General features: G+C 70.7%; 2 protein-coding genes across 3 annotated transcripts in view; one reads left to right on the top strand and one right to left on the bottom strand.

Moving 5' to 3' along the window:
* VPS52 (VPS52 subunit of GARP complex) overlaps nucleotides 1-8,720 on the top strand; it is a 43,230-nt gene extending 34,510 nt beyond the window's left edge. For both annotated transcript variants that reach the window (XM_089771550.1, XM_075917449.2), the window contains exons 17-20: nucleotides 2,268-2,333; nucleotides 4,722-4,833; nucleotides 4,968-5,086; nucleotides 7,934-8,720. In XM_089771550.1, the coding sequence (XP_089627676.1) occupies nucleotides 2,268-2,333; nucleotides 4,722-4,833; nucleotides 4,968-5,086; nucleotides 7,934-8,080 (444 nt within the window). In that variant the 3' untranslated portion in view covers nucleotides 8,081-8,720. The remainder of the gene's footprint in view (nucleotides 1-2,267; nucleotides 2,334-4,721; nucleotides 4,834-4,967; nucleotides 5,087-7,933) is intronic.
* A 1,131-nt stretch (nucleotides 8,721-9,851) lies between these two features.
* Nucleotides 9,852-21,383, bottom strand: RING1 (ring finger protein 1). Its single transcript, XM_089771551.1, is given in 8 exon segments — nucleotides 9,852-10,093; nucleotides 10,987-11,155; nucleotides 13,450-13,755; nucleotides 17,772-17,987; nucleotides 18,579-18,703; nucleotides 18,705-18,744; nucleotides 18,963-19,071; nucleotides 21,253-21,383. Coding segments are annotated over 7 exon segments (1,032 nt in total). The 5' UTR covers nucleotides 19,037-19,071; nucleotides 21,253-21,383; the 3' UTR covers nucleotides 9,852-9,991.
* Nucleotides 21,384-21,593: the final 210 nt, after the last annotated feature.

The raw sequence follows: 21,593 nt of genomic DNA on the forward strand, positions 1-21,593 counted from the left end.
GAGCTGACAGGCCCCGTCCCCGTCCCCGGCCAGTGTCTGCCCTGGGGCTGGTGGGAGCTGACAGGCCCCGTCCCCGTCCCCGGCCAGTGTCTGCCCTGGGGCTGGTGGGAGCTGACAGGCCCCGTCCCCGTCCCCGGCCAGTGTCTGCCCTGGGGCTGGTGGGAGCTGACAGGCCCCGTCCCCAGCCAGTGTCTGCCCTGGGGCTGGTGGGAGCTGACAGGCCCCGTCCCCGTCCCCAGCCAGTGTCTGCCCTGGGGCTGGTGGGAGCTGACAGGCCCCGTCCCCGTCCCCAGCCAGTGTCTGCCCTGGGGCTGGTGGGAGCTGACAGGCCCCGTCCCCGTCCCCAGCCAGTGTCTGCCCTGGGGCTGGTGGGAGCTGACAGGCCCCGTCCCCGTCCCCAGCCAGTGTCTGCCCTGGGGCTGGTGGGAGCTGACAGGCCCCGTCCCCGTCCCCAGCCAGTGTCTGCCCTGGGGCTGGTGGGAGCTGACAGGCCCCGTCCCCGTCCCCAGCCAGTGTCTGCCCTGGGGCTGGTGGGAGCTGACAGGCCCCGTCCCCGTCCCCGGCCAGTGTCTGCCCTGGGGCTGGTGGGAGCTGACAGGCCCCGTCCCCAGCCAGTGTCTGCCCTGGGGCTGGTGGGAGCTGACAGGCCCCGTCCCCAGCCAGTGTCTGCCCTGAGGCTGGTGGGGGCTGACAGGCCCCGTCCCCGTCCCCAGCCAGTGTCTGCCCTGGGGCTGGTGGGAGCTGACAGGCCCCGTCCCCGTCCCCAGCCAGTGTCTGCCCTGGGGCTGGTGGGAGCTGACAGGCCCCGTCCCCAGCCAGTGTCTGCCCTGGGGCTGGTGGGAGCTGACAGGCCCCGTCCCCGTCCCCGTCCAGTGTCTGCCCTGGGGCTGGTGGGAGCTGACAGGCCCCGTCCCCGTCCCCGGCCAGTGTCTGCCCTGGGGCTGGTGGGAGCTGACAGGCCCCGTCCCCAGCCAGTGTCTGCCCTGGGGCTGGTGGGAGCTGACAGGCCCCGTCCCCGTCCCCGGCCAGTGTCTGCCCTGGGGCTGGTGGGAGCTGACAGGCCCCGTCCCCGTCCCCGGCCAGTGTCTGCCCAGGGGCTGGTGGGAGCTGACAGGCCCCGTCCCTGGCCAGTGTCTGCCCTGGGGCTGGTGGGAGCTGACAGGCCCCGTCCCCGGCCAGTGTCTGCCCTGGGGCTGGTGGGAGCTGACAGGCCCTGTCCCCAGCCAGTGTCTGCCCTGGGGCTGGTGGGAGCTGACAGGCCCCGTCCCCAGCCAGTGTCTGCCCTGGGGCTGGTGGGAGCTGACAGGCCCCGTCCCCAGCCAGTGTCTGCCCTGGGGCTGGTGGGAGCTGACAGGCCCCGTCCCCAGCCAGTGTCTGCCCTGGGGCTGGTGGGAGCTGACAGGCCCCGTCCCCAGCCAGTGTCTGCCCTGGGGCTGGTGGGAGCTGACAGGCCCCGTCCCCGTCCCCAGCCAGTGTCTGCCCTGGGGCTGGTGGGAGCTGACAGGCCCCGTCCCCGTCCCCAGCCAGTGTCTGCCCTGGGGCTGGTGGGAGCTGACAGGCCCCGTCCCCGTCCCCAGCCAGTGTCTGCCCTGAGGCTGGTGGGAGCTGACAGGCCCCGTCCCCGTCCCCAGCCAGTGTCTGCCCTGGGGCTGGTGGGAGCTGACAGGCCCTGTCCCCGTCCCCAGCCAGTGTCTGCCCTGGGGCTGGTGGGAGCTGACAGGCCCCGTCCCCAGCCAGTGTCTGCCCTGGGGCTGGTGGGAGCTGACAGGCCCCGTCCCCAGCCAGTGTCTGCCCTGGGGCTGGTGGGAGCTGACAGGCCCCGTCCCCGTCCCCTGAGCCAGTGTCTGCCCTGGGGCTGGTGGGAGCTGACAGGCCCCGTCCCCGTCCCCAGCCAGTGTCTGCCCTGGGGCTGGTGGGAGCTGACAGGCCCCGTCCCCGTCCCCAGCCAGTGTCTGCCCTGGGGCTGGTGGGAGCTGACAGGCCCCGTCCCCGTCCCCAGCCAGTGTCTGCCCTGGGGCTGGTGGGAGCTGACAGGCCCCGTCCCCAGCCAGTGTCTGCCCTGGGGCTGGTGGGAGCTGACAGGCCCCGTCCCCGTCCCCAGCCAGTGTCTGCCCTGGGGCTGGTGGGAGCTGACAGGCCCCGTCCCCAGCCAGTGTCTGCCCTGGGGCTGGTGGGGGCTGCCGCCCTTAGAGGGGACAGGCCCCTGCCCCGTTCCCTGCCTGCCCAGGGTTGGGGCCGACCAGCCCGGCTGCCGGTTGCCTCCCCAGGAGCGGGCGGTGGAGGAGAGCAAGGAGGTGGAGGGATTCCAGCAGCTGCTCTCAGCGCGCACCCAGGTGAGTTCCTAGGTGGGGGGCGCAGGGGGGCATCTGCTGAGCCCCCGCTGACGTGGGGTCACAATTGTCCCTTCAGGTCTGGAATCCAAGAATGAGTCAGGGGACCCCGGGGGGCAGGGCAAGCCGGAAGCCCTGTGGGGGGGACCCCGGGGGGCAGGGCAAGCCGGAAGCGCTGTGGGGGGGACCCCGGGGGGCAGGGCAAGCCGGACGCCCGGTGGGGGGGGCCCCGGGGGGCAGGGCAAGCCGGACGCCCTGTGGGGGGAACCCCGGGGGGCAGGGCAAGCCGGACTTAATGCACCCAAGGGTACTGAAGGAGTTGGCAAATGTCATTGAGGAGCCTTTGGCCATTATCTTTGAAAAGTCGTGGAGATCGGGAGAAATCCCGGATGACTGGAAAAAGGCAAATGTAGTGCCCATCTTCAAAAAAGGGAAGAAGGACGATCCAGGGAACTATAGGCCGGTCAGTCTTACCTCGGTTCCTGGAAAAATCATGGAAGGGATCCTAAAGGAATCCATTTTGAGACACTTGGATGAGAGGAAAGTGATTAGGAATAGTCAGCATGGATTCACAAAGGGCAAGTCATGCTTGACCAATCTGATTAGCTTCTATGATGAGGTAACTGGCTCAGTGGACATGGGAAAGTCAGTGGATGTGATATACCTTGACTTTAGCAAGGCTTTTGATACGGTCTCCCACAATATTCTTGCCAGCAAGTTAAGGGAATGCGGATTGGATAAATGGACAGTAAGATGGATAGAAAGATGGCTAGAAGGCCGGGCCCAGCGGGTAGTGATCAACGGTTCGATGTCAGGATGGAGGTCGGTTTCTAGTGGAGTGCCCCAAGGTTCGGTTCTAGGACCGGTTTTGTTCAATATCTTTATTAATGATCTGGATAAGGGGATGAATTGCACCCTCAGCAAGTTTGCGGATGACACTAAGCTAGGGGGAGAGGTAGATACGCTTAAGGGCAGAGATAGGGTCCAGAGTGACTTAGACAAATTGGAGGATTGGGCCACTAGAAATCTCATGAGATTCAACAAAGACAAGTGCAGAGTCCTGCACTTGGGACGGAAGAATCCCAAGCATAGTTACAGGCTGGGGACCAACCAGTTAAGTAGTAGTTCTGCAGAAAAGGACCTGGGGGTTACAGTGGATGAGAAGCTAGATATGAGTCAACAGTGTGCCCTTGTAGCCAAGAAGGCTAATGGCATATTAGGTTGCATTAAGAGGAGCATTGCCAGCAGATCCAGAGATGTCATTATTCCCCTTTATTCGGCTTTGGTGAGGCCACATCTGGAGTACTGTGTCCAGTTCTGGGCCCCCCACTACAAAAAGGATGCGGACGCATTGGAGAGGGTCCAGCGGAGGGCAACCAAAATGATTAGAGGGCTGGAGCATATGACCTACGAGGAGAGGCTGAGGGACTTGGGTCTGTTTAGTCTGCAGAAGCGAAGAGTGAGGGGGGACTTGATAGCAGCCTTCAACTTCCTGAAGGGAGGTTCCAAAGAGGATGGAGAGAGGCTGTTCTCAGTAGTGACAGATGCAGAACAAGGAGCAATGGTCTCAAGTTGTGGTGGGAGAGGTCCAGATTGGATATTAGGAAAAACTATTTTACTAGGAGGGTAGTGAAGCATTGGAATGGGTTACCTAGGGAAGTAGTGGAGTCTCCATCCCTAGAGGTATTTAAGTCTCGGCTTGACAAAGCCCTGGCCGGGTTGATTTAGATGGGATTGGTCCTGCCTAGAGCGGAGGGCTGGACTTGACGACCTTCTGAGGTCTCTTCCAGTTCTGATTCTATGATAAGGGGATGGTTGGATGAAATAACATGATCTTGGTAACTAATTGACCATTCATTTCCAGTTGGAAATAGGTCAATGGAGGGATGATAGGAGTTGCTATAGGGAACTTTCTGGGTGTCTGGCTGGTGAGTCTTGCCCACATGCTCAGGGTTTAGCTGATCGCCATATTTGGGGTCAGGAAGGAATTTTCCTCCAGGGTAGATTGGCAGAGGCCCTGGAGGTTTTTCGCCTTCCTCTGTAGCATGGGGCGCAGATCACAGCTGAAGGACTCTCTGCATGTTGGGGCCTTCAAAGTATTGGAAGGCTTCAATATCTGAGACATAGGTGAGAGGATTATTCTAAGAGGGGTGGGCGAGATTCTGTGGCCTGCACGGTGCAGGGGGTCAGACTAGATGATCATAATGGTCCCTTCTGACCTTAAAGTCTATGAGTCTATGAGGAAGCGCTGTGGGGGGGACCCCGGGGGGCAGGGCAAGCCGGAAGCCCTGTGGGGGGGGCCCCGGGGGGCAGGGCAAGCCGGAAGCCCTGTGGGGGGGGCCCCGGGGGGCAGGGGACGCGCAGGGGAGCCACCCTGACTCTCCCCCCCAGGAGTTCATCGAGGAGATCCTGTCGCCGCCCTTCGGGGGGATGGTCGCCTTCGTCAAGGAGTCGGAGTCGCTGATTGAGAAGGGGCAGCTGGAGCGGCTGCGCGGGGAGGAGGGTGAGACCCGGCGCCCCTGCCCCCCACTAGATCAGGAGGGAGAGGGAGGCCCCATTCCTGCCCCCGCCAGCTATGGGGTAGGAGGGGCCCTCCGCTGGGGTGGCTCCAGGGGGCTCTGACCTGTCTCTCCTCAGCCCGGGTGACCCAGCTGGTGCGCGGCTTCTCGGCCACCTGGAAGGCCGCGGTGGAGGCGCTGAGCCAGGACGTCATGAGATCCTTCAGCAACTTCAAAACCGGGACCAGCATCATCCAGGTGAGAGGGGCCGGCCGGGCCACGCGCTGCAGCCAGCACCGGGGTGCGTGCAGACCTCCAGGGCCCACGCGCTGCAGCCAGCACCGGGGTGTGTGGAGACCTCCAGGGCCCACGCGCTGCAGCCAGCACCGGGGTGTGTGCAGACCTCCAGGGCCCACGCGCTGCAGCCAGCACCGGGGTGCGTGCAGACCTCCAGGGCCCTTTTCCCTCAGGCCCTGGACCCCGGCCGGGCCACGCGCTGCAGCCAGCACCGGGGTGCGTGCAGACCTCCAGGGCCCACGCGCTGCAGCCAGCACCGGGGTGTGTGCAGACCTCCAGGGCCCACGCGCTGCAGCCAGCACCGGGGTGCGTGCAGACCTCCAGGGCCCACGCGCTGCAGCCAGCACCGGGGTGTGTGCAGACCTCCAGGGCCCACGCGCTGCAGCCAGCACCGGGGTGCGTGCAGACCTCCAGGGCCCTTTTCCCTCGGGCCCTGGACCCCGGCTGGGCCACGCGCTGCAGCCAGCACCGGGGTGTGTGCAGACCTCCAGGGCCCTTTTCCCTCAGGCCCTGGACCCCGGCCTGGCCGCAGCCTCCCCGCAGACGGGGCCCGGGGTCGCTTCTCCAGCCCTGGGGCAGCCTGGAGCCCAGCATGTCCCCCCCGGCTGTTACCAAGAGCAGGGAGCCGGGCCTTTCGCTCCTCCGGCCCTGGGGCAGCCTGGAGCCCAGCATGTCCCCACCCCCCGGCCGTTACCGAGAGCAGGGAGCTGGGCCTTTCGCTCCTCCGGCCCTGGGGCAGCCTGGAGCCCAGCACGTCCCCCCCGGCTGTTACCAAGAGCACGGAGCTGGGCCTTTCGCTCCCCCGGCCCTGGGGCAGCCTGGAGCCCAGCACGTCCCCACCCCCCCGGCCGTTACCGAGAGCAGGGAGCTGGGCCTTTCGCTCCTCCGGCCCTGGGGCAGCCTGGAGCCCAGCACGTCCCCCCCGGCCGTTACCGAGAGCAGGGAGCTGGGCCTTTCGCTCCCCCGGCCCTGGGGCAGCCTGGAGCCCAGCACGTCCCCACCCCCCGGCCGTTACCGAGAGCAGGGAGCTGGGCCTTTCGCTCCTCCGGCCCTGGGGCCCAGCACGTCCCCACCCCCCCGGCCGTTACCGAGAGCAGGGAGCTGGGCCTTTCGCTCCTCCGGCCCTGAGGCAGCCTGGAGCCCAGCACATCCCCACCCCCCGGCCGTTACCGAGAGCAGGGAGCTGGGCCTTTCGCTCCTCCGGCCCTGGGGCAGCCTGGAGCCCAGCACGTCCCCCCCGGCCGTTACCGAGAGCAGGGAGCCGGGCCTTTCGCTCCTCCGGCCCTGGGGCAGCCTGGAGCCCAGCACGTCCCCCCCGGCCGTTACCGAGAGCAGGGAGCTGGGCCTTTCGCTCCTCCGGCCCTGGGGCAGCCTGGAGCCCAGCACGTCCCCCCCGGCCGTTACCGAGAGCAGGGAGCTGGGCCTTTCGCTCCTCCGGCCCTGGGGCAGCCTGGAGCCCAGCACGTCCCCCCGGCCGTTACTGAGAGCAGGGAGCTGGGCCTTTCGCTCCTCCGGCCCTGGGGCAGCCTGGAGCCCAGCACGTCCCCCCCGGCCGTTACCGAGAGCAGGGAGCTGGGCCTTTCGCTCCTCCGGCCCTGGGGCAGCCTGGAGCCCAGCACGTCCCCACCCCCCCGGCCGTTACCGAGAGCAGGGAGCTGGGCCTTTCGCTCCTCCGGCCCTGGGGCAGCCTGGAGCCCAGCACGTCCCCCCCGGCCGTTACCGAGAGCAGGGAGCTGGGCCTTTCGCTCCTCCAGCCCTGGGGCAGCCCGGAGCCCAGCACGTCCCCCCCGGCCGTTACCGAGAGCAGGGAGCTGGGCCTTTCGCTCCTCCAGCCCTGGGGCAGCCTGGAGCCCAGCACGTCCCCCCCGGCCGTTACTGAGAGCAGGGAGCCGGGCCTTTCGCTCCTCCAGCCCTGGGGCAGCCTGGAGCCCAGCACGTCCCCCCCGGCCGTTACTGAGAGCAGGGAGCCGGGCCTTTCGCTCCTCCGGCCCTGGGGCAGCCTGGAGCCCAGCACGTCCCCCCCGGCCGTTACTGAGAGCAGGGAGCCGGGCCTTTCGCTCCTCCGGCCCTGGGGCAGCCTGGAGCCCAGCACGTCCCCCCCGGCCGTTACCGAGAGCAGGGAGCCGGGCCTTTCGCTCCTCCGGCCCTGGGGCAGCCTGGAGCCCAGCACGTCCCCCCCGGCCGTTACTGAGAGCAGGGAGCCGGGCCTTTCGCTCCTCCAGCCCTGGGGCAGCCCGGAGCCCAGCACGTCCCCCCCGGCCGTTACTGAGAGCACGGAGCTGGGCCTTTCGCTCCTCCGGCCCTGGGGCAGCCTGGAGCCCAGCACGTCCCCCCCGGCCGTTACCGAGAGCAGGGAGCTGGGCCTTTCGCTCCTCCAGCCCTGGGGCAGCCTGGAGCCCAGCACGTCCCCCCCGGCCGTTACCGAGAGCAGGGAGCTGGGCCTTTCGCTCCTCCGGCCCTGGGGCAGCCTGGAGCCCAGCACGTCCCCCCCGGCCGTTACCAAGAGCAGGGAGCTGGGCCTTTCGCTCCTCCAGCCCTGGGGCAGCCTGGAGCCCAGCACGTTCCCCCCAGGCCGTTACCGAGAGCACGGCGCCTGGCCCGGCCTCATGCCTGACTGAATGCAAGTTGCTCCGGGCCCCAGCGAGGGAGGGGCTGGGCCCTTCCTTACATCCCAGCAGCTCCCCAGGGACTGGCCTGGCAGCTGCCCAGCCTGGAATTGGGGGGGGAGGAGGGGGGCTGCCTGGGGAGCCAGGGGCTGGCGTGCAGGGGAGGGGAGTCCAGCCCCCTGACCCCCCTCTCTGCCCGCAGGGGGCGCTGACCCAGCTGATCCAGTACTACCACCGCTTCCACAAGGTGCTGGCCCAGCCCGCCCTGCGAGCCCTGCCCGCCCGCGCCGAGCTCATCAACATCCACCACCTCATGGTGGAGCTGAAGAAACACAAGCCCAACTTCTAGGCTGGGGGCTCTGCGCCCGCCCGTCCCCCCCCCAGAGACACTGGGGGTCTGCCCGGCCTGTCCCACCCCGATCGGCTGGCGTGGACCCCCAGTATCTGTCCCCCTATCGCCACTGGGGCACCTGCACCCACCCGTCCCCCCCCCCCGAGACACTGGGGGTCTGCCCAGCCTGTCCCACCCCCATCGGCTGGCGTGGACCCCCAGTATCTGTCCCCCTATCGCCACTGGGGCACCTGCACCCACCCGTCCCCCCCCAGAGACACTGGGGGTCTGCCCGGCCTGTCCCACCCCCATCGGCTGGCGTGGACCCCCCAGTATCTGTCCCCCTATCGCCACTGGGGCACCTGCACCAGCCTGTGGCCCCCTTCCCTGGTATGGACGGGGAGGCCAATACAGCGGGTGCTGGGGGGTCAGCACTGCCCCCCCATCCCCCTACCTGCAATGGGGCATGGAAGCTCCTTGGGTCCCCCCCCCCCCCCGGCACTGCTGGAACCCTGGGATCAGTCCCACACGCTGGGGTGGTTCAGGCTGCGAGGACGCTCCCCCGATGGGGGGGGGGGGTTGGGGTCTTTCTCTCCACCCCGGGGGCTGTTTGTGCGTCTGGCTTTGTTCAGTGACAATAAACTGCTGCTGCGCCCCAGCTCTGTGTGGGCCCCAGTGTTTGGGGGAGCAGCAGGGAGGCCCCAGCACCGGGGGCGAGTCCCCTGCCTCCCGCCCGGCCTCGTGCCCTGCCCCCAACCCAGGGGGAGCCCCTTCCCTGGGTACTCGCCCAGTGTGGCGGTGGCAGTGGTGGGGGGACATACAGCTGGGTTCTCTCCCTGCTCAGTGGGGGGGGGGGGGGCAGGACACCTGGGTTCTGGCTCTGGGGGCAGCCAGCCCAGCTGTGGGAAGACGGGGGCCCCACCCCCGAGTTCTGGCTCTGGGGGCAGCCAGCCCAGCTGTGGGAAGACGGGGGCCCCAGCCCAGCTGTGGGAAGACGGGGCCCCACCCCCCGCGTTCTGGCTCTGGGGGCAGCCAGCCCAGCTGTGGGAAGACGGGGGCCCCACCCCCGGGTTCTGGCTCTGGGGGCCCCAGCCCAGCTGTGGGAAGATGGGGGCCCCACCCCCGGGTTCTGGCTCTGGGGGCAGCCAGCCCAGCTGTGGGAAGACGGGGGCCCCACCCCCTGGGTTCTGGCTCTGGGGGCAGCCAGCCCAGCTGTGGGAAGATGGGGGCCCCACCCCCTGGGTTCTGGCTCTGGGGGCAGCCAGCCCAGCTGTGGGAAGACGGGGGCCCCACCCCCGGGTTCTGGCTCTGGGGGCAGCCAGCCCAGCTGTGGGAAGACGGGGGCCCCACCCCCCGGGTTCTGGCTCTGGGGGCAGCCAGCCCAGCTGTGGGAAGACGGGGGCCCCAGCCCAGCTGTGGGAAGACGGGGGCCCCACCCCCGAGTTCTGGCTCTGGGGGCAGCCAGCCCAGCTGTGGGAAGACAGGGGCCCCACCCCCCGGGTTCTGGCTCTGGGGGCAGCCAGCCCAGCTGTGGAAAGACGGGGGCCCCACCCCAGGGTTCTGGCTCTGGGGGCCCCAGCCCAGCTGTGGGAAGACGGGGGCCCCACCCCCGGGTTCTGGCTCTGGGGGCCCCAGCCCAGCTGTGGGAAGACGGGGGCCCCACCCCCAAGACACTCAGAAGCCGATACTGCAAAGAGACCCAAATGCCTTAATGCGCGTCGCAGACCCCGCAGCAGCCGGGACCCCCAGCCCGGGGTGGGGCAGAGCAGAGTCGGGGGGGCCCCCCAGTGTCTGTCCTGGCAGGCGCACGCCCTGCGGGGGGGGCGCTTCCATCGCAGAGGAGGGGCCCAGCTGGCTCCAGCCTCCAGCCGTGGGGCCCGTCTCCAGGGCGGGGGGTGGCCTCCTGCAGTCCCAGCCAGCGGAGCCCCCCTACTTCTGCTCCTTGGTGGGGGCGTAGTACAGCTCCAGCGGCTTGCTGGCCTTCCAGAACTTCTCGTTCACCAGCTCTAGCGTCAGGGAGCCATTCAGGGTCTGCGGGGAGAGACAGACCGCCGTAGTGGGGGGGCCTGCCTCGCCGTGGGGCAGCCCCCACTGCCCCGCCCCCTAGCGCCGCCCTGAGGCAGCCCCGAGTGGGAGGGGAGAGCCCCCACTGCCCCCGCCCCCTAGCGCCGCCCTGGGGCAGCCCCCACTGCCCCGCCCCCTAGCGCCGCCCTGGGGCAGCCCCGAGTGGGAGGGGACCCCCACTACCCCACCCCCTAGCGCCGCCCTGGGGCAGCCCCGAGTGGGAGGGGACCCCCACTGCCCCACCCCCTAGCGCCGCCCTGGGGCAGCCCCGAGTGGGAGGGGAGAGCCCCCACTGCCCCGCCCCCTAGCGCCGCCCTGGGGCAGCCCCGAGTGGGAGGGGAGAGCCCCCACTGCCCCCGCCCCCTGGCGCCGCCCTGGGGCAGCCCCGAGTGGGAGGGGAGGGCCCCCACTGCCCCCGCCCCCTGGCGCCGCCCTGGGGCAGCCCCGAGTGGGAGGGGAGGGCCCCCACTGCCCCATCCCCTGGCGCCGCCCCGAGTGGGAGGGGACCCCCACTACCCCACCCCCTAGCGCCGCCCTGGGGCAGCCCCGAGTGGGAGGGGAGGGCCCCCACTGCCCCATCCCCTGGCGCCGCCCCGAGTGGGAGGGGACCCCCACTACCCCACCCCCTAGCGCCGCCCTGGGGCAGCCCCGAGTGGGAGGGGACCCCCACTGCCCCACCCCCTAGCGCCGCCCTGGGGCAGCCCCGAGTGGGAGGGGAGGGCCCCCACTGCCCCCGCCCCCTAGCGCCGCCCTGGGGCAGCCCCAAGTGGGAGGGGACCCCCACTGCCCCGCCCCCTAGCGCCGCCCTGGGGCCATCCCAGTCTGTCCCCCCCGCCCGGCGCGGCATCCCGGCCCCATACCGTGAAGGGCCCCCCGGCGGTGGTGATGTAGATCGTGTATTGCTTCTCGCTCACGTCCTCCAGGCCGGGGGCCTCGGGGCCCGGGGCTGGCGTCTCTTCCAGCGCGATGCGCAGGGCCAGGTACTTGGAGAGGTGATCCACCGTGGCGTTGGCTGTCGTCTTCACGTACCTGCCGGGCACGGGGCAGGGTGAGGGGGGTGGGGCTGGGTTTTCACACTGGGGGGCCCCCCCATCAGGCAAGGGGAGGGGACATGGCCCTGCAGAGGCCGGGGAAGGGAAGCAATGGGTGGGGGGGGGGGCAGAGCTCTAGGGGACACACGACAGCGGGGTTCGGAGGGTTCACAGAGGCTTGGGGGGGCTGGTTTCGGTGCAGGGGAGATGGAGGAATGAAGGGCTCATGGAGGTGCAGGGGGGCTGGTCTGGGGGAGCTAGAGGAATGGAGGGTCCACGGAGGCGCAAGGGGCTTGTTTGGAGGCGCAGAGGGTGATGCAGGAACAGAGGGGCCGCAGAGGGCAGGGGGTTGTCTGGGGGCGCAGGAAGGGAGGGGCCGCGGAGGGCAGGGGGTTGTCTGGGGGCGCAGGGGGTCTCTGGGGGTGGAGGGGCCGCGGAGGGCAGGGGGTTGTCTGGGGGCGCAGGGGGTCTCTGGGGGTGGAGGGGCCACGGAGGGCAGGGGGTTGTCTGGGGGCGCAGGGGGTCTCTGGGGGTGGAGGGGCCACAGAGGGCAGGGGGTTGTCTGGGGGCGCAGGAAGGGAGGGGCCGCGGAGGGCAGGGGGTTGTCTGGGGGCGCAGGAAGGGAGGGGCCGCGGAGGGCAGGGGGTTGTCTGGGGGCGCAGGAAGGGAGGGGCTGCGGAGGGCAGGGGGTTGTCTGGGGCCGCGGATAGCAGGGAGGAGGTGCAGCAACAGAGGGGCCACAGACGGCAGGGGGGAGGTGCAGGAACGGAGGGGCCGCGGAGGGCAGGGGGTTGTCTGGGGGCGCAGGGAGGGGCCGCGGAGGGCAGGGGATTGTCTGGGGGCGCAGGGGGGGTCTCTGGGGGTGGAGGGGCCGCGGAGGGCAGGGGGTTGTCTGGGGGCGCAGGGGGTCTCTGGGGGTGGAGGGGCCGCGGAGGGCAGGGGGTTGTCTGGGGGCGCAGGGGGGTCTCTGGGGGTGGAGGGGCCGCGGAGGGCAGGGGGTTGTCTGGGGGCGCAGGAAGGGAGGGGCCGCAGAGGGCAGGGGGTTGTCTGGGGGCGCAGGGGGTCTCTGGGGGTGGAGGGGCCGCGGAGGGCAGGGGGTTGTCTGGGGGCGCAGGGGGTCTCTGGGGGTGGAGGGGCCGCGGAGGGCAGGGGGTTGTCTGGGGGCGCAGGGGGGTCTCTGGGGGTGGAGGGGCCGCGGAGGGCAGGGGGTTGTCTGGGGGCGCAGGAAGGGAGAGGCCGCGGAGGGCAGGGGGTTGTGTGGGGGCGCAGGGGGTCTCTGGGGGTGGAGGGGCCGCGGAGGGCAGGGGGTTGTCTGGGGGCGCAGGGGGTCTCTCGGGGTGGAGGGGCCGCGGAGGGCAGGGGGTTGTCTGGGGGCGCAGGGGGTCTCTGGGGGTGGAGGGGCCGCGGAGGGCAGGGGGTTGTCTGGGGGCGCAGGGGGGGAGGGCAGGGGGTCTCTGGGGGTGGAGGGGCCGCGGAGGGCAGGGGGTTGTCTGGGGGCGCAGGGGGTCTCTGGGGGTGGAGGGGCCGTGGAGGGCAGGGGGTTGTCTGGGGGCGCAGGAAGGGAGGGGCCGCAGAGGGCAGGGGGTTGTCTGGAGGCGCAGGGGGTCTCTGGGGGTGGAGGGGCCGCGGAGGGCAGGGGGTTGTGTGGGGGCGCAGGGGGTCTCTGGGGGTGGAGGGGCCGCGGAGGGCAGGGGGTTGTCTGGGGGCGCAGGGGGTCTCTCGGGGTGGAGGGGCCGCGGAGGGCAGGGGGTTGTCTGGGGGCGCAGGGGGTCTGGGGGGGGGGGTCTCTGGGGGTGGAGGGGCCGCGGAGGGCAGGGGGTTGTCTGGGGGCGCAGGGGGTCTCTGGGGGTGGAGGGGCCGCGGAGGGCAGGGGGTTGTCTGGGGGCGCAGGAACGGAGAGGCCGCGGAGGGCAGGGGGTTGTCTGGGGGCGCAGGGGGTCTCTGGGGGTGGAGGGGCCGCAGAGGGCAGGGGGTTGTCTGGGGACGCAGGGGGTTTCTGGGGGTGGAGGGGCCGCAGAGGGCAGGGGGTTGTCTGGGGGGCGCAGGGGGTCTCTGGGGGTGGAGGGGCCGCGGAGGGCAGGGGGTTGTCTGGGGGCGCAGGAAGGGAGGGGCCGCAGAGGGCAGGGGGTTGTCTGGGGGCGCAGGAACGGAGAGGCCGCGGAGGGCAGGGGGTTGTCTGGGGGGCGCAGGGGGTCTCTGGGGGTGGAGGGGCCGCAGAGGGCAGGGGGTTGTCTGGGGACGCAGGGGGTCTCTGGGGGTGGAGGGGCCGCAGAGGGCAGGGGCTGCTCTCACCTGGTCTGGGAATACTCCCCCTTCTCCACCAGCACGGGGTGGGGGCGGAAGACCAGCTCGATCTCGCTGCTGCCCGGCTCGGCGCCCGGCTCGGGGGTCCCGCGGCCGCCCCCGTCGTGCGAGGTCTCCGGGTCGGGCTCGGGGCCCGAGTCGTCGGAGGCCCGCGAGCGCTTGCGGCTGGGGCCGGCCTCGGGGTGGCTGGGGGCGGAGGCGTTGCTCAGGTGGGACCGGCTGTCGCAGTTGTCTTCCCCCCCGCTGAACGTGGTGTTGTCTGACTCCTGGTGCAGCTTCCGCACCCGCTGTGCCCTGGTGGGGGGAGGAAAAGGGGGGGGTTAAGCCAGGGGAAGGGGGTTATCCTAGAATCCTAGAGCACTAAGACGGGCAGGGACCTCGAGCGGCACCAAGTCCAGACACCTGCCCTCCTGGCAGGACCCAGCACCAAGAAAACCCCTGACCGGGGTGTGTCCAGCCTGCTCCTCAACATCTCCAGGGATGGGGATTCCACACCCCCCGGGCAATTCATTCCAGTGTCTGACCCCGACAGGCAGGACGTGTGTCGGCTCTAGACAGAGCCATGTGAACTGGACAGACCGACACATGGAACGAGGTTTACAGGAGCAGGCGACAAAGGCTTTCCCTGCCGACCGATCCGCGTCTTCACTCGCGCGCTGCACCCACGATCAGCGGAGCGGGCACGACGTGGCGGCCATTTCTATTTTAAATAAGCAGGGGATATTTAAATCCCAGCTTTACTGACCATGTCGGTATGTCTGCTGGCAGAGGCATGTAGTCTAGACATACCCCTGGGCTGCGTCGACACTGGCAGGATTTTCCGGAAATGCTTTTAATGGAAAAGTTTTCCGTTAAAAGCATTTTTGGAGAAAGCGCGTCTAGATTGGCAGGACAAAAGTGCTTTTTGCGGAAAAGCGTCCGTGGCCAATCTAGACGTGGTTTTCCGCAAAAAAGCCCCGATCGCCATTTTCACGAGAGGGGCTTTTTTGCGGAAAACAGTCCTGTGCTGTCTACACCGGCCCTTTTGCGCACAAGTCTTTCGGAAAAAGACTTTTGCGCAAACAGGAGCAGCACAGTATTTCCGGAAAAGCTCTGACGATTTTCCATGAGCTCGTCGGTGCTTTTCCGGAATTCAAGCGGCCAGTGCAGACAGCTGCAAGTTTTTCTATAAAATCAGATGATTTTGCAGAAAAACGTGCCAGTCTAGACACAGCCCCAGTGTCCAACCTCAATCTCCCTGGCTGCAGTTTAGGCCCATTGCTTCTTGTTCTATCCTCAGAGGCCAGGGAGAACCATTTTTCTCCTGCCTCCTTGTGACACTGCTCTCATGTCCCCCTCAGTCTTCTCCTTTCCAAACTAAACAAGCCCGATTCCTTCAGCCTCCCCTCACACGCCAATAGGACCTACCCAGTGCAGAGCAGAGCGGCAGACGACTCCTTGCGCGTGTCTAAACTACAGGGCTCCGTCGATGGAGCCGTGTAGATGAGGCTGATCGGCAGAGGGAAGTGAACCTGCGATTTAAATAATCGCAGCTTCATTTCAATTTAAATGGCTGCTGCACTGAGCCGACAAACAGCTGATCAGCTAGTCTGGACGCTCCCGCCGACCCGAGAGCCCTTTATCGACCTCCCCATTATGCCTCGTGGGATGAGGTTTACCGGGGAGGTCGATAAAGGGCTTTCAGGTCAACAGGGGAGCGTCCAGACTGCGCCGATCTGCCGACAAGCAGCTGATCGGCAGAACACGGCAGCCATTTAAATTTAAATGAAGTCGCGATTATTTAAATTGCGGCTTCATTTCCCTTTGCCGAACAAACAAATCTGCACGGCTCCGTCGACGGATCCATGTAGTTGAGACGTACCCTTGTGTCTGGCTCACAACATGACCGTTCATGCATCGCACTGTTGGCTCCTATTTAGCTAGTGCTCCACTCTGAGCCCTCGATCTCGTCCTGCAGTTCTCCCTCCTTGGCCGTCGCTTCCCATTCTGTGTGTGACGGATTGTTCCTTCCTCCACGGAGCACTTCGCATTGGTCCTTATTCAACTTCAACCTACTGCCCTCAGACCGTTTCTCCAGCTTGTTCAGATCAGTTCGAATTCTGACCCGTCCTCCGAAGCCCCCGCAACCCTCCCAGCTTGGATCAGCTGCAAACTTAACACGTGTCCTCGCTGTGCCGATAGCGAAATCGCTGGTGAAGATACTGAACAGAGCCGGGCCCAGAACAGACCCTGGGAGCCCCCTTGCTCTGCCCTTGCAGCAGGATTGTGAACCGTGAATAACGAGTGTCTGAGAACGGTTCTCCCGCCAGTTCTGCACCCACCTGACAGAGGCCCCGTCTAGGTTGCATTTCCCTAGTTTAGTGAGAAGAAGATCCTGCGAGACCGTGTCTAGTTATCCCACGTCCACCGCCAGCACGGGGAGGGGGGAGGGCGCTGGCAGGAGGGTGGGGGGCCCAGAGTTACACTAGAGGCAGCAAAGTGACACCCTGGTTCCCCTGCACAAAGCACCAGGGAGACCCCCAGGCATTCCCCGGCTCCCAGCAGCCACAAAGTCAGCCTGGGTCCCAGCACTCGCCTGCGCGGGGCCCGCACGCGGAGCCCCTCCCCTCGCCTGCGCGGGGACCGCACGCGGAGCCCCTCCCCCGCCCGCGCATGGCCCGCACGCGGAGCCCCTCCCCCGCGCCTGCGCATGGCCCGCACGCGGAGCCCCCCCCCCCGCCTGCGCGGGGCCCGCACGCGGAGCCCCTCCCCCCGCCTGCGCGGGGCCCGCACGCGGAGCCCCTCCCCTCGCCTGCGCGGGGCCCGCACGCGGAGCCCTCCCCCTCGCCTGCGCGGGGCCCGCACGCGGAGCCCCTCCCCTCGCCTGCGCATGGCCCGCACGCGGAGCCCCTCCCCTCGCCTGCGCATGGCCCGCACGCGGAGCCCCTCCCCCCGCCTGCGCGGGGCCCGCACGCGGAGCCCCTCCCCCTCGCCTGCGCGGGGCCCGCACGCGGAGCCCCTCCCCTCGCCTGTGCATGGCCCGCACGCGGAGCCCCTCCCCTCGCCTGCGCATGGCCCGCACGCGGAGCCCCTCCCCTCGCCTGCGCATGGCCCGCACGCGGAGCCCCTCCCCTCGCCTGCGCATGGCCCGCACGCGGAGCCCCTCCCCCTCGCCTGCGCATGGCCCGCACGCGGAGCCCCTCCCCTCGCCTGCGCATGGCCCGCACGCGGAGCCCCTCCCCGCCTGCGCAGGCCGCCCGCACGCGAGCCTCCCCCTCGCCTGCGCATGGCCCGCACGCGGAGCCCCTCCCCTCACCTGCGCATGGCCTGCACGCGGAGCCCCTCCCCCTCGCCTGTGCATGGCCCGCACGCGGAGCCCCTCCCCCTCGCCTGTGCATGGCCCGCACGCGGAGCCCCTCCCCTCGCCTGCGCATGGCCCGCACGCGGAGCCCCTCCCCCTCACCTGCGCATGGCCTGCATGCGGAGCCCCTCCCCCTCGCCTGCGCATGGCCCGCACGCGGAGCCCCTCCCCTCGCCTGCGCGGGCCCCGCACGCGGAGCCCCTCCCCTCGCCTGCGCATGGCCCGCACGCGGAGCCCCTCCCCCGCCCGCGCATGGCCCGCACGCGGAGCCCCTCCCCTCGCCTGCGCATGGCCCGCACGCGGAGCCCCTCCCCCTCGCCTGCGCATGGCCCGCACGCGGAGCCCCTCCCCTCGCCTGCGCACGGCCCGCACGCGGAGCCCCTCCCCCTCGCCTGCGCATGGCCCGCACGCGGAGCCCCGCACGCGGAGCCCCCCCCCCTCGCCTGCGCATGGCCCGCACGCGGAGCCCCTCCCCTCGCCTGCGCATGGCCCGCACGCGGAGCCCCGCACGCGGAGCCCCTCCCCCTCGCCTGTGCATGGCCCGCACGCGGAGCCCCTCCCCCTCGCCTGCGCATGGCCCGCACGCGGAGCCCCTCCCCCTCGCCTGTGCATGGCCTGCATGCGGAGCCCCTCCCCCTCACCTGTGCATGGCCTGCATGCGGAGCCCCTCCCCCTCACCTGTGCATGGCCCGCACGCGGAGCCCCTCCCCTCACCTGTGCATGGCCTGCATGCGGAGCCCCTCCCCTCACCTGTGCATGGCCTGCATGCGGAGCCCCTCCCCCTCACCTGTGCATGGCCTGCATGCGGAGCCCCTCCCCCTCACCTGTGCATGGCCTGCATGCGGAGCCCCTCCCCCTCACCTGTGCATGGCCCGCACGCGGAGCCCCTCCCCTCACCTGTGCATGGCCCGCACGCGGAGCCCCTCCCCTCGCCTGTGCATGGCCTGCACGCGGAGCCCCTCCCCCTCACCTGTGCATGGCCTGCATGCGGAGCCCCTCCTCGATGCTGCTGCTCAGGGCCTGCTGGTTGTGCAGGCGGCTGAGCTTGGCCAGCACCCGGTCCTGGGGGGCCTCGTACTCGTCCCGGCTCGGGTAGATCTTGGAGATGAGGGCGTCGAAATTGGGGTCGGGGCGGAGCGAGCGCTTGGAGACCAGCTTCTTCCGGCAGGTGGGGCACTCCTTGTTCCTGCACGGGGGGCGGGGAGGGTCACACCCTGGCTGGGCCACCCCACCCCCCTGGCCTACCCGACCTTCCCCCGGCTCCCCACCCCACAGAACCCCCCAATGCGCCCTGCGGAGCCCACAACCCGTCTGACCCTTCTCCAGCCCTGTCCCCGCAGGCCCCCGTCCCTGCCGCCCCGTCCCCGCAGGCCCCCCCCGTCTCCGCCGCCCCGTCCCCGCAGGCCCCCCCGTCCCCGCCGCCCCGTCCCCGCAGGCCCCCCGTCCCCGCAGGCCCCCCCGTCTCCGCCGCCCCGTCCCCGCAGGCCCCCCGTCTCCGCCGCCCCGTCCCCGCAGGCCCCCCGCGCCGCCACCCCGTCCCCGCAGGCCTCCCCGTCCCCGCAGGCCCCCCGTCCCCCGCCGCCCCGTCCCCGCAGGCCCCCCGTCCCCGCAGGCCCCCCCGCCCCGTCCCGCCCCCCGTCCCCGCAGGCCCCCCCGTCTCCGCCCCCCGTCCCCGCAGGCCCCCCCGTCTCCGCCGCCCCGTCCCCGCAGGCCCCCCCGTCCCCGCAGAGTCCCTGGAGCCCTTCCAACCCCACTACCTGCCCCCCTTGCCCGGTACCCGCTGCGCAGGGCGGTGACGATGCAGTCGGCGCAGAAGCGGTGCAGACACTCCTTGGTGGTCATGGTGTTCTTCAGCATGTCCAGGCAGATGGGGCACATCAGCTCGCTGTGCAGGCTGCGCGGGGGACACCGCGATCTCCGTGCTGTCCATGATGGCCTCCTGCCGGGGGGTGAGAGCCAGGGCACCTCCAGGCCAGCCCCCCAGTGTCCCCCTCCCAGGCCAGCCCCCCGGCCTCAGCCCAGTGTCCCCCTCCCATCCTGGTGTCTGCCTCCGACACCAGCCCCCGCCCCAGTCTGGTGCCCCCCCCCCCACCAAATCAAAGCAAGGGCCCATCCAAGGCCCCTGCCCACAAGCCCGTTGTCGCCCCACGTCTCTCACCTGGGGGTGCGGTGCAGCTCGTACAGACTCAGCTCCCAGGTCTTGCTGGCGCTCTGGGCATTGGCTGGGGTTGCCATGGCAGCGGGGGGGCCAGGCGCTGATCTAGGGGAAGCTGAAGGGGGGTGAGCCAGATGAATGGGCAGCGGCCAGAAATGGGGGTAGCCAGGGAGCCCCCCGGGGCAGCCCCTGGAGCCCTGTCTGGATCCCCCCAGCCTCAGGTCTCCCCCAGCTGCAGCCCCCCACACCCTGCCCCCAAGTCCCCCCGCTGCAGCACCCCCCACACCCCGCCCCCAAGTCTCCCCGCTGCAGCCCCCCCCCACATACCCTGCCCCCAGGTCTCCCCCCGCTGCAGCCCCCCCCCACATACCCCGCCCCCAGGTCTCCCCCCGCTGCAGCCCCCCCCACATACCCCGCCCCCAGGTCTCCCCCGCTGCAGCGCCCCGCACACCCCGCCCCCAAGTCTCCCCCGCTGCAGCCCCCCCCCACACCCCGCCCCCAAGTCTCCCCCCGCTGCAGCCCCCCCCCCCCCCACCCCGCCCCCAAGTCTCCCCCCGCTGCAGCCCCCCCACATACCCCGCCCCCAGGTCTCCTCCCGCTGCAGCCCCCCCCACACCCCGCCCCCAGGTCTCCCCCGCTGCAGCCCCCCGCACACCCCGCCCCCAAGTCTCCCCCCGCTGCAGCACCCCCCCCGCACACCCCGCCCCCAAGTCCCCCGCTGCAGCCCCCCCCCCCACACCCCGCCCCCAGGTCTCCCCCGCCGCAGCGCCCCCGCACACCCCGCCCCCAGGTCTCCCCCCGTACCCCCCCCCCACACCCCGCCCCCAGGTCTCCCCCGCTGCAGCCCCCCCACACCCCGCCCCCAAGTCTCCCCGCTGCAGCACCCCCCCGCACACCCCGCCCCCAAGTCCCCCGCTGCAGCCCCCCCCCACACCCCGCCCCCAGGTCTCCCCCGCCGAGCGCCCCCCGCACACCCCGCCCCCAGGTCTCCCCCGCTGCAGCCCCCCCCACACCCTGCCCCCAGGTCTCCCCGCTGCAGCCCCCCCCCCCACCCCGCCCCCAGGCCCCCCCCGCTGCAGCCCCCCCCACCCCGCTCCCCAGGTCTCCCCCTGCAGCCCCCCCACACCCCGCCCCCAGGCTCCCCCGCTGCAGCCCTCCCCACACCCCGCCCCCAGGTCTCCCCGCTGCAGCCCCCCCCACATACCCCGCCCCCGTGTCTCCCCCCGCTGCAGCCCCCCCACATACCCCGCCCCCAGGTCTCCCCGCTGCAGCCCCCCCACACCCCGCCCCAGGTCTCCCCCTGCAGCCCCCCCCACACCCCGCCCCCAAGTCTCCCCCCGCTGCAGCCCCCCCACACCCCGCCCCCAGGTCTCCCCCGCTGCAGCCCCCCCCACATACCCCGCCCCCAGGTCTCCCCCATGCAGCCCCCCCACACCCCGCCCCCAGGTGCCCCCCGCTGCAGCCCCCACACCCCGCCCCCAGGTCTCCCCCCCAGCTGCAGCCCCCCACATACCCCGCCCCCAGGTCTCCCCCAGCTGCAGCCCCCTCACATACCCCGCCCCCAGGTCTCCCCCAGCTGCAGCCCCCCCCACACCCCGCCCCCAGGTCTCCCCCCGCTGCAGCCCCCCCACACCCCGCCCCCAGGCTCCCCCCGCTGCAGCCCCCCCCCACCATACCCCGCCCCCGTCTCCCCCCCAGCTGCAGCCCCCCCACACCCCGCCCCCAGGTCTCCCCCCGCTGCAGCCCCCCCACACCCCGCCCCCAGGTCTCCCCCCCAGCTGCAGCCCCCCCACACCCCGCCCCCAGGTCTCCCCCGCTGCAGCCCCCCCACACCCCGCCCCCAGGTCTCCCCCCAGCTGCAGCCCCCCCACACCCCGCCCCCAGGTCTCCCCCGCTGCAGCCCCCCCCACACACCCCGCCCCCAGCCCCCCCAGCTGCAGCCCCCCCCACCCCGCCCCCAGGTCTCCCCCTGCAGCCCCCCCACACCCCGCCCCCAGGTCTCCCCCCTGCAGCTGCCCCCCACCCCCCCCCCAGGCTCCCCCCCGCTGCAGCCCCCCCACACCCCGCCCCCAGGTCTCTCTGCAGCCCCCCACACCCTGCCCCCAGGTCTCCCCCCGCAGCTCCCCCACACCCCCGCCCCCAGGTCTCCCCCCGCTGCAGCCCCCCCACCCCGCCCCCAGGTCCCCCCCTGCAGCTCCCCCCCACCCCGCCCCCAGGTCTCCCCCCTGCAGCCCCCCCCCCACCCCCCCCAGGTCTCCCCCCTGCAGCCCCCCCCCCACACCCCGCCCCCTCTCACCGACTCTCCGGGTCCGAGACACAAACAAGGTTTTTTTTTTTTCCTCCTTCACTTTCGGGGAGGCGGGGCCTCTATCTACGTCACTTCCTCCCCTCCTTCCCCGTGACGTCAGGCACCCCCCCGCCCCAAGCCAGTGATGTCATCTGCACGGCCACGCCCCCTCCCTCTGAATCGGAACGGGGGCGTGGATCCTGGGAACCCCCCGACAGAGACCCCCCCCCACAGGGACCCCCAACTCCCCTGCCCCCTAATGTGACCTCCCGACCCCCCCACAGGGACCCCCAACTCCCCCAGCCCCCTAATGTGACCTCCCGACCCCCACAGTGACCCCCAACTCCCAG

The sequence above is a fragment of the Pelodiscus sinensis genome, chromosome 19 (assembly GCF_052426305.1).
Source record: "Pelodiscus sinensis isolate ZL-2025 chromosome 19, ASM5242630v1, whole genome shotgun sequence".
In the NCBI taxonomy this organism is placed as follows: domain Eukaryota; kingdom Metazoa; phylum Chordata; order Testudines; family Trionychidae; genus Pelodiscus; species Pelodiscus sinensis.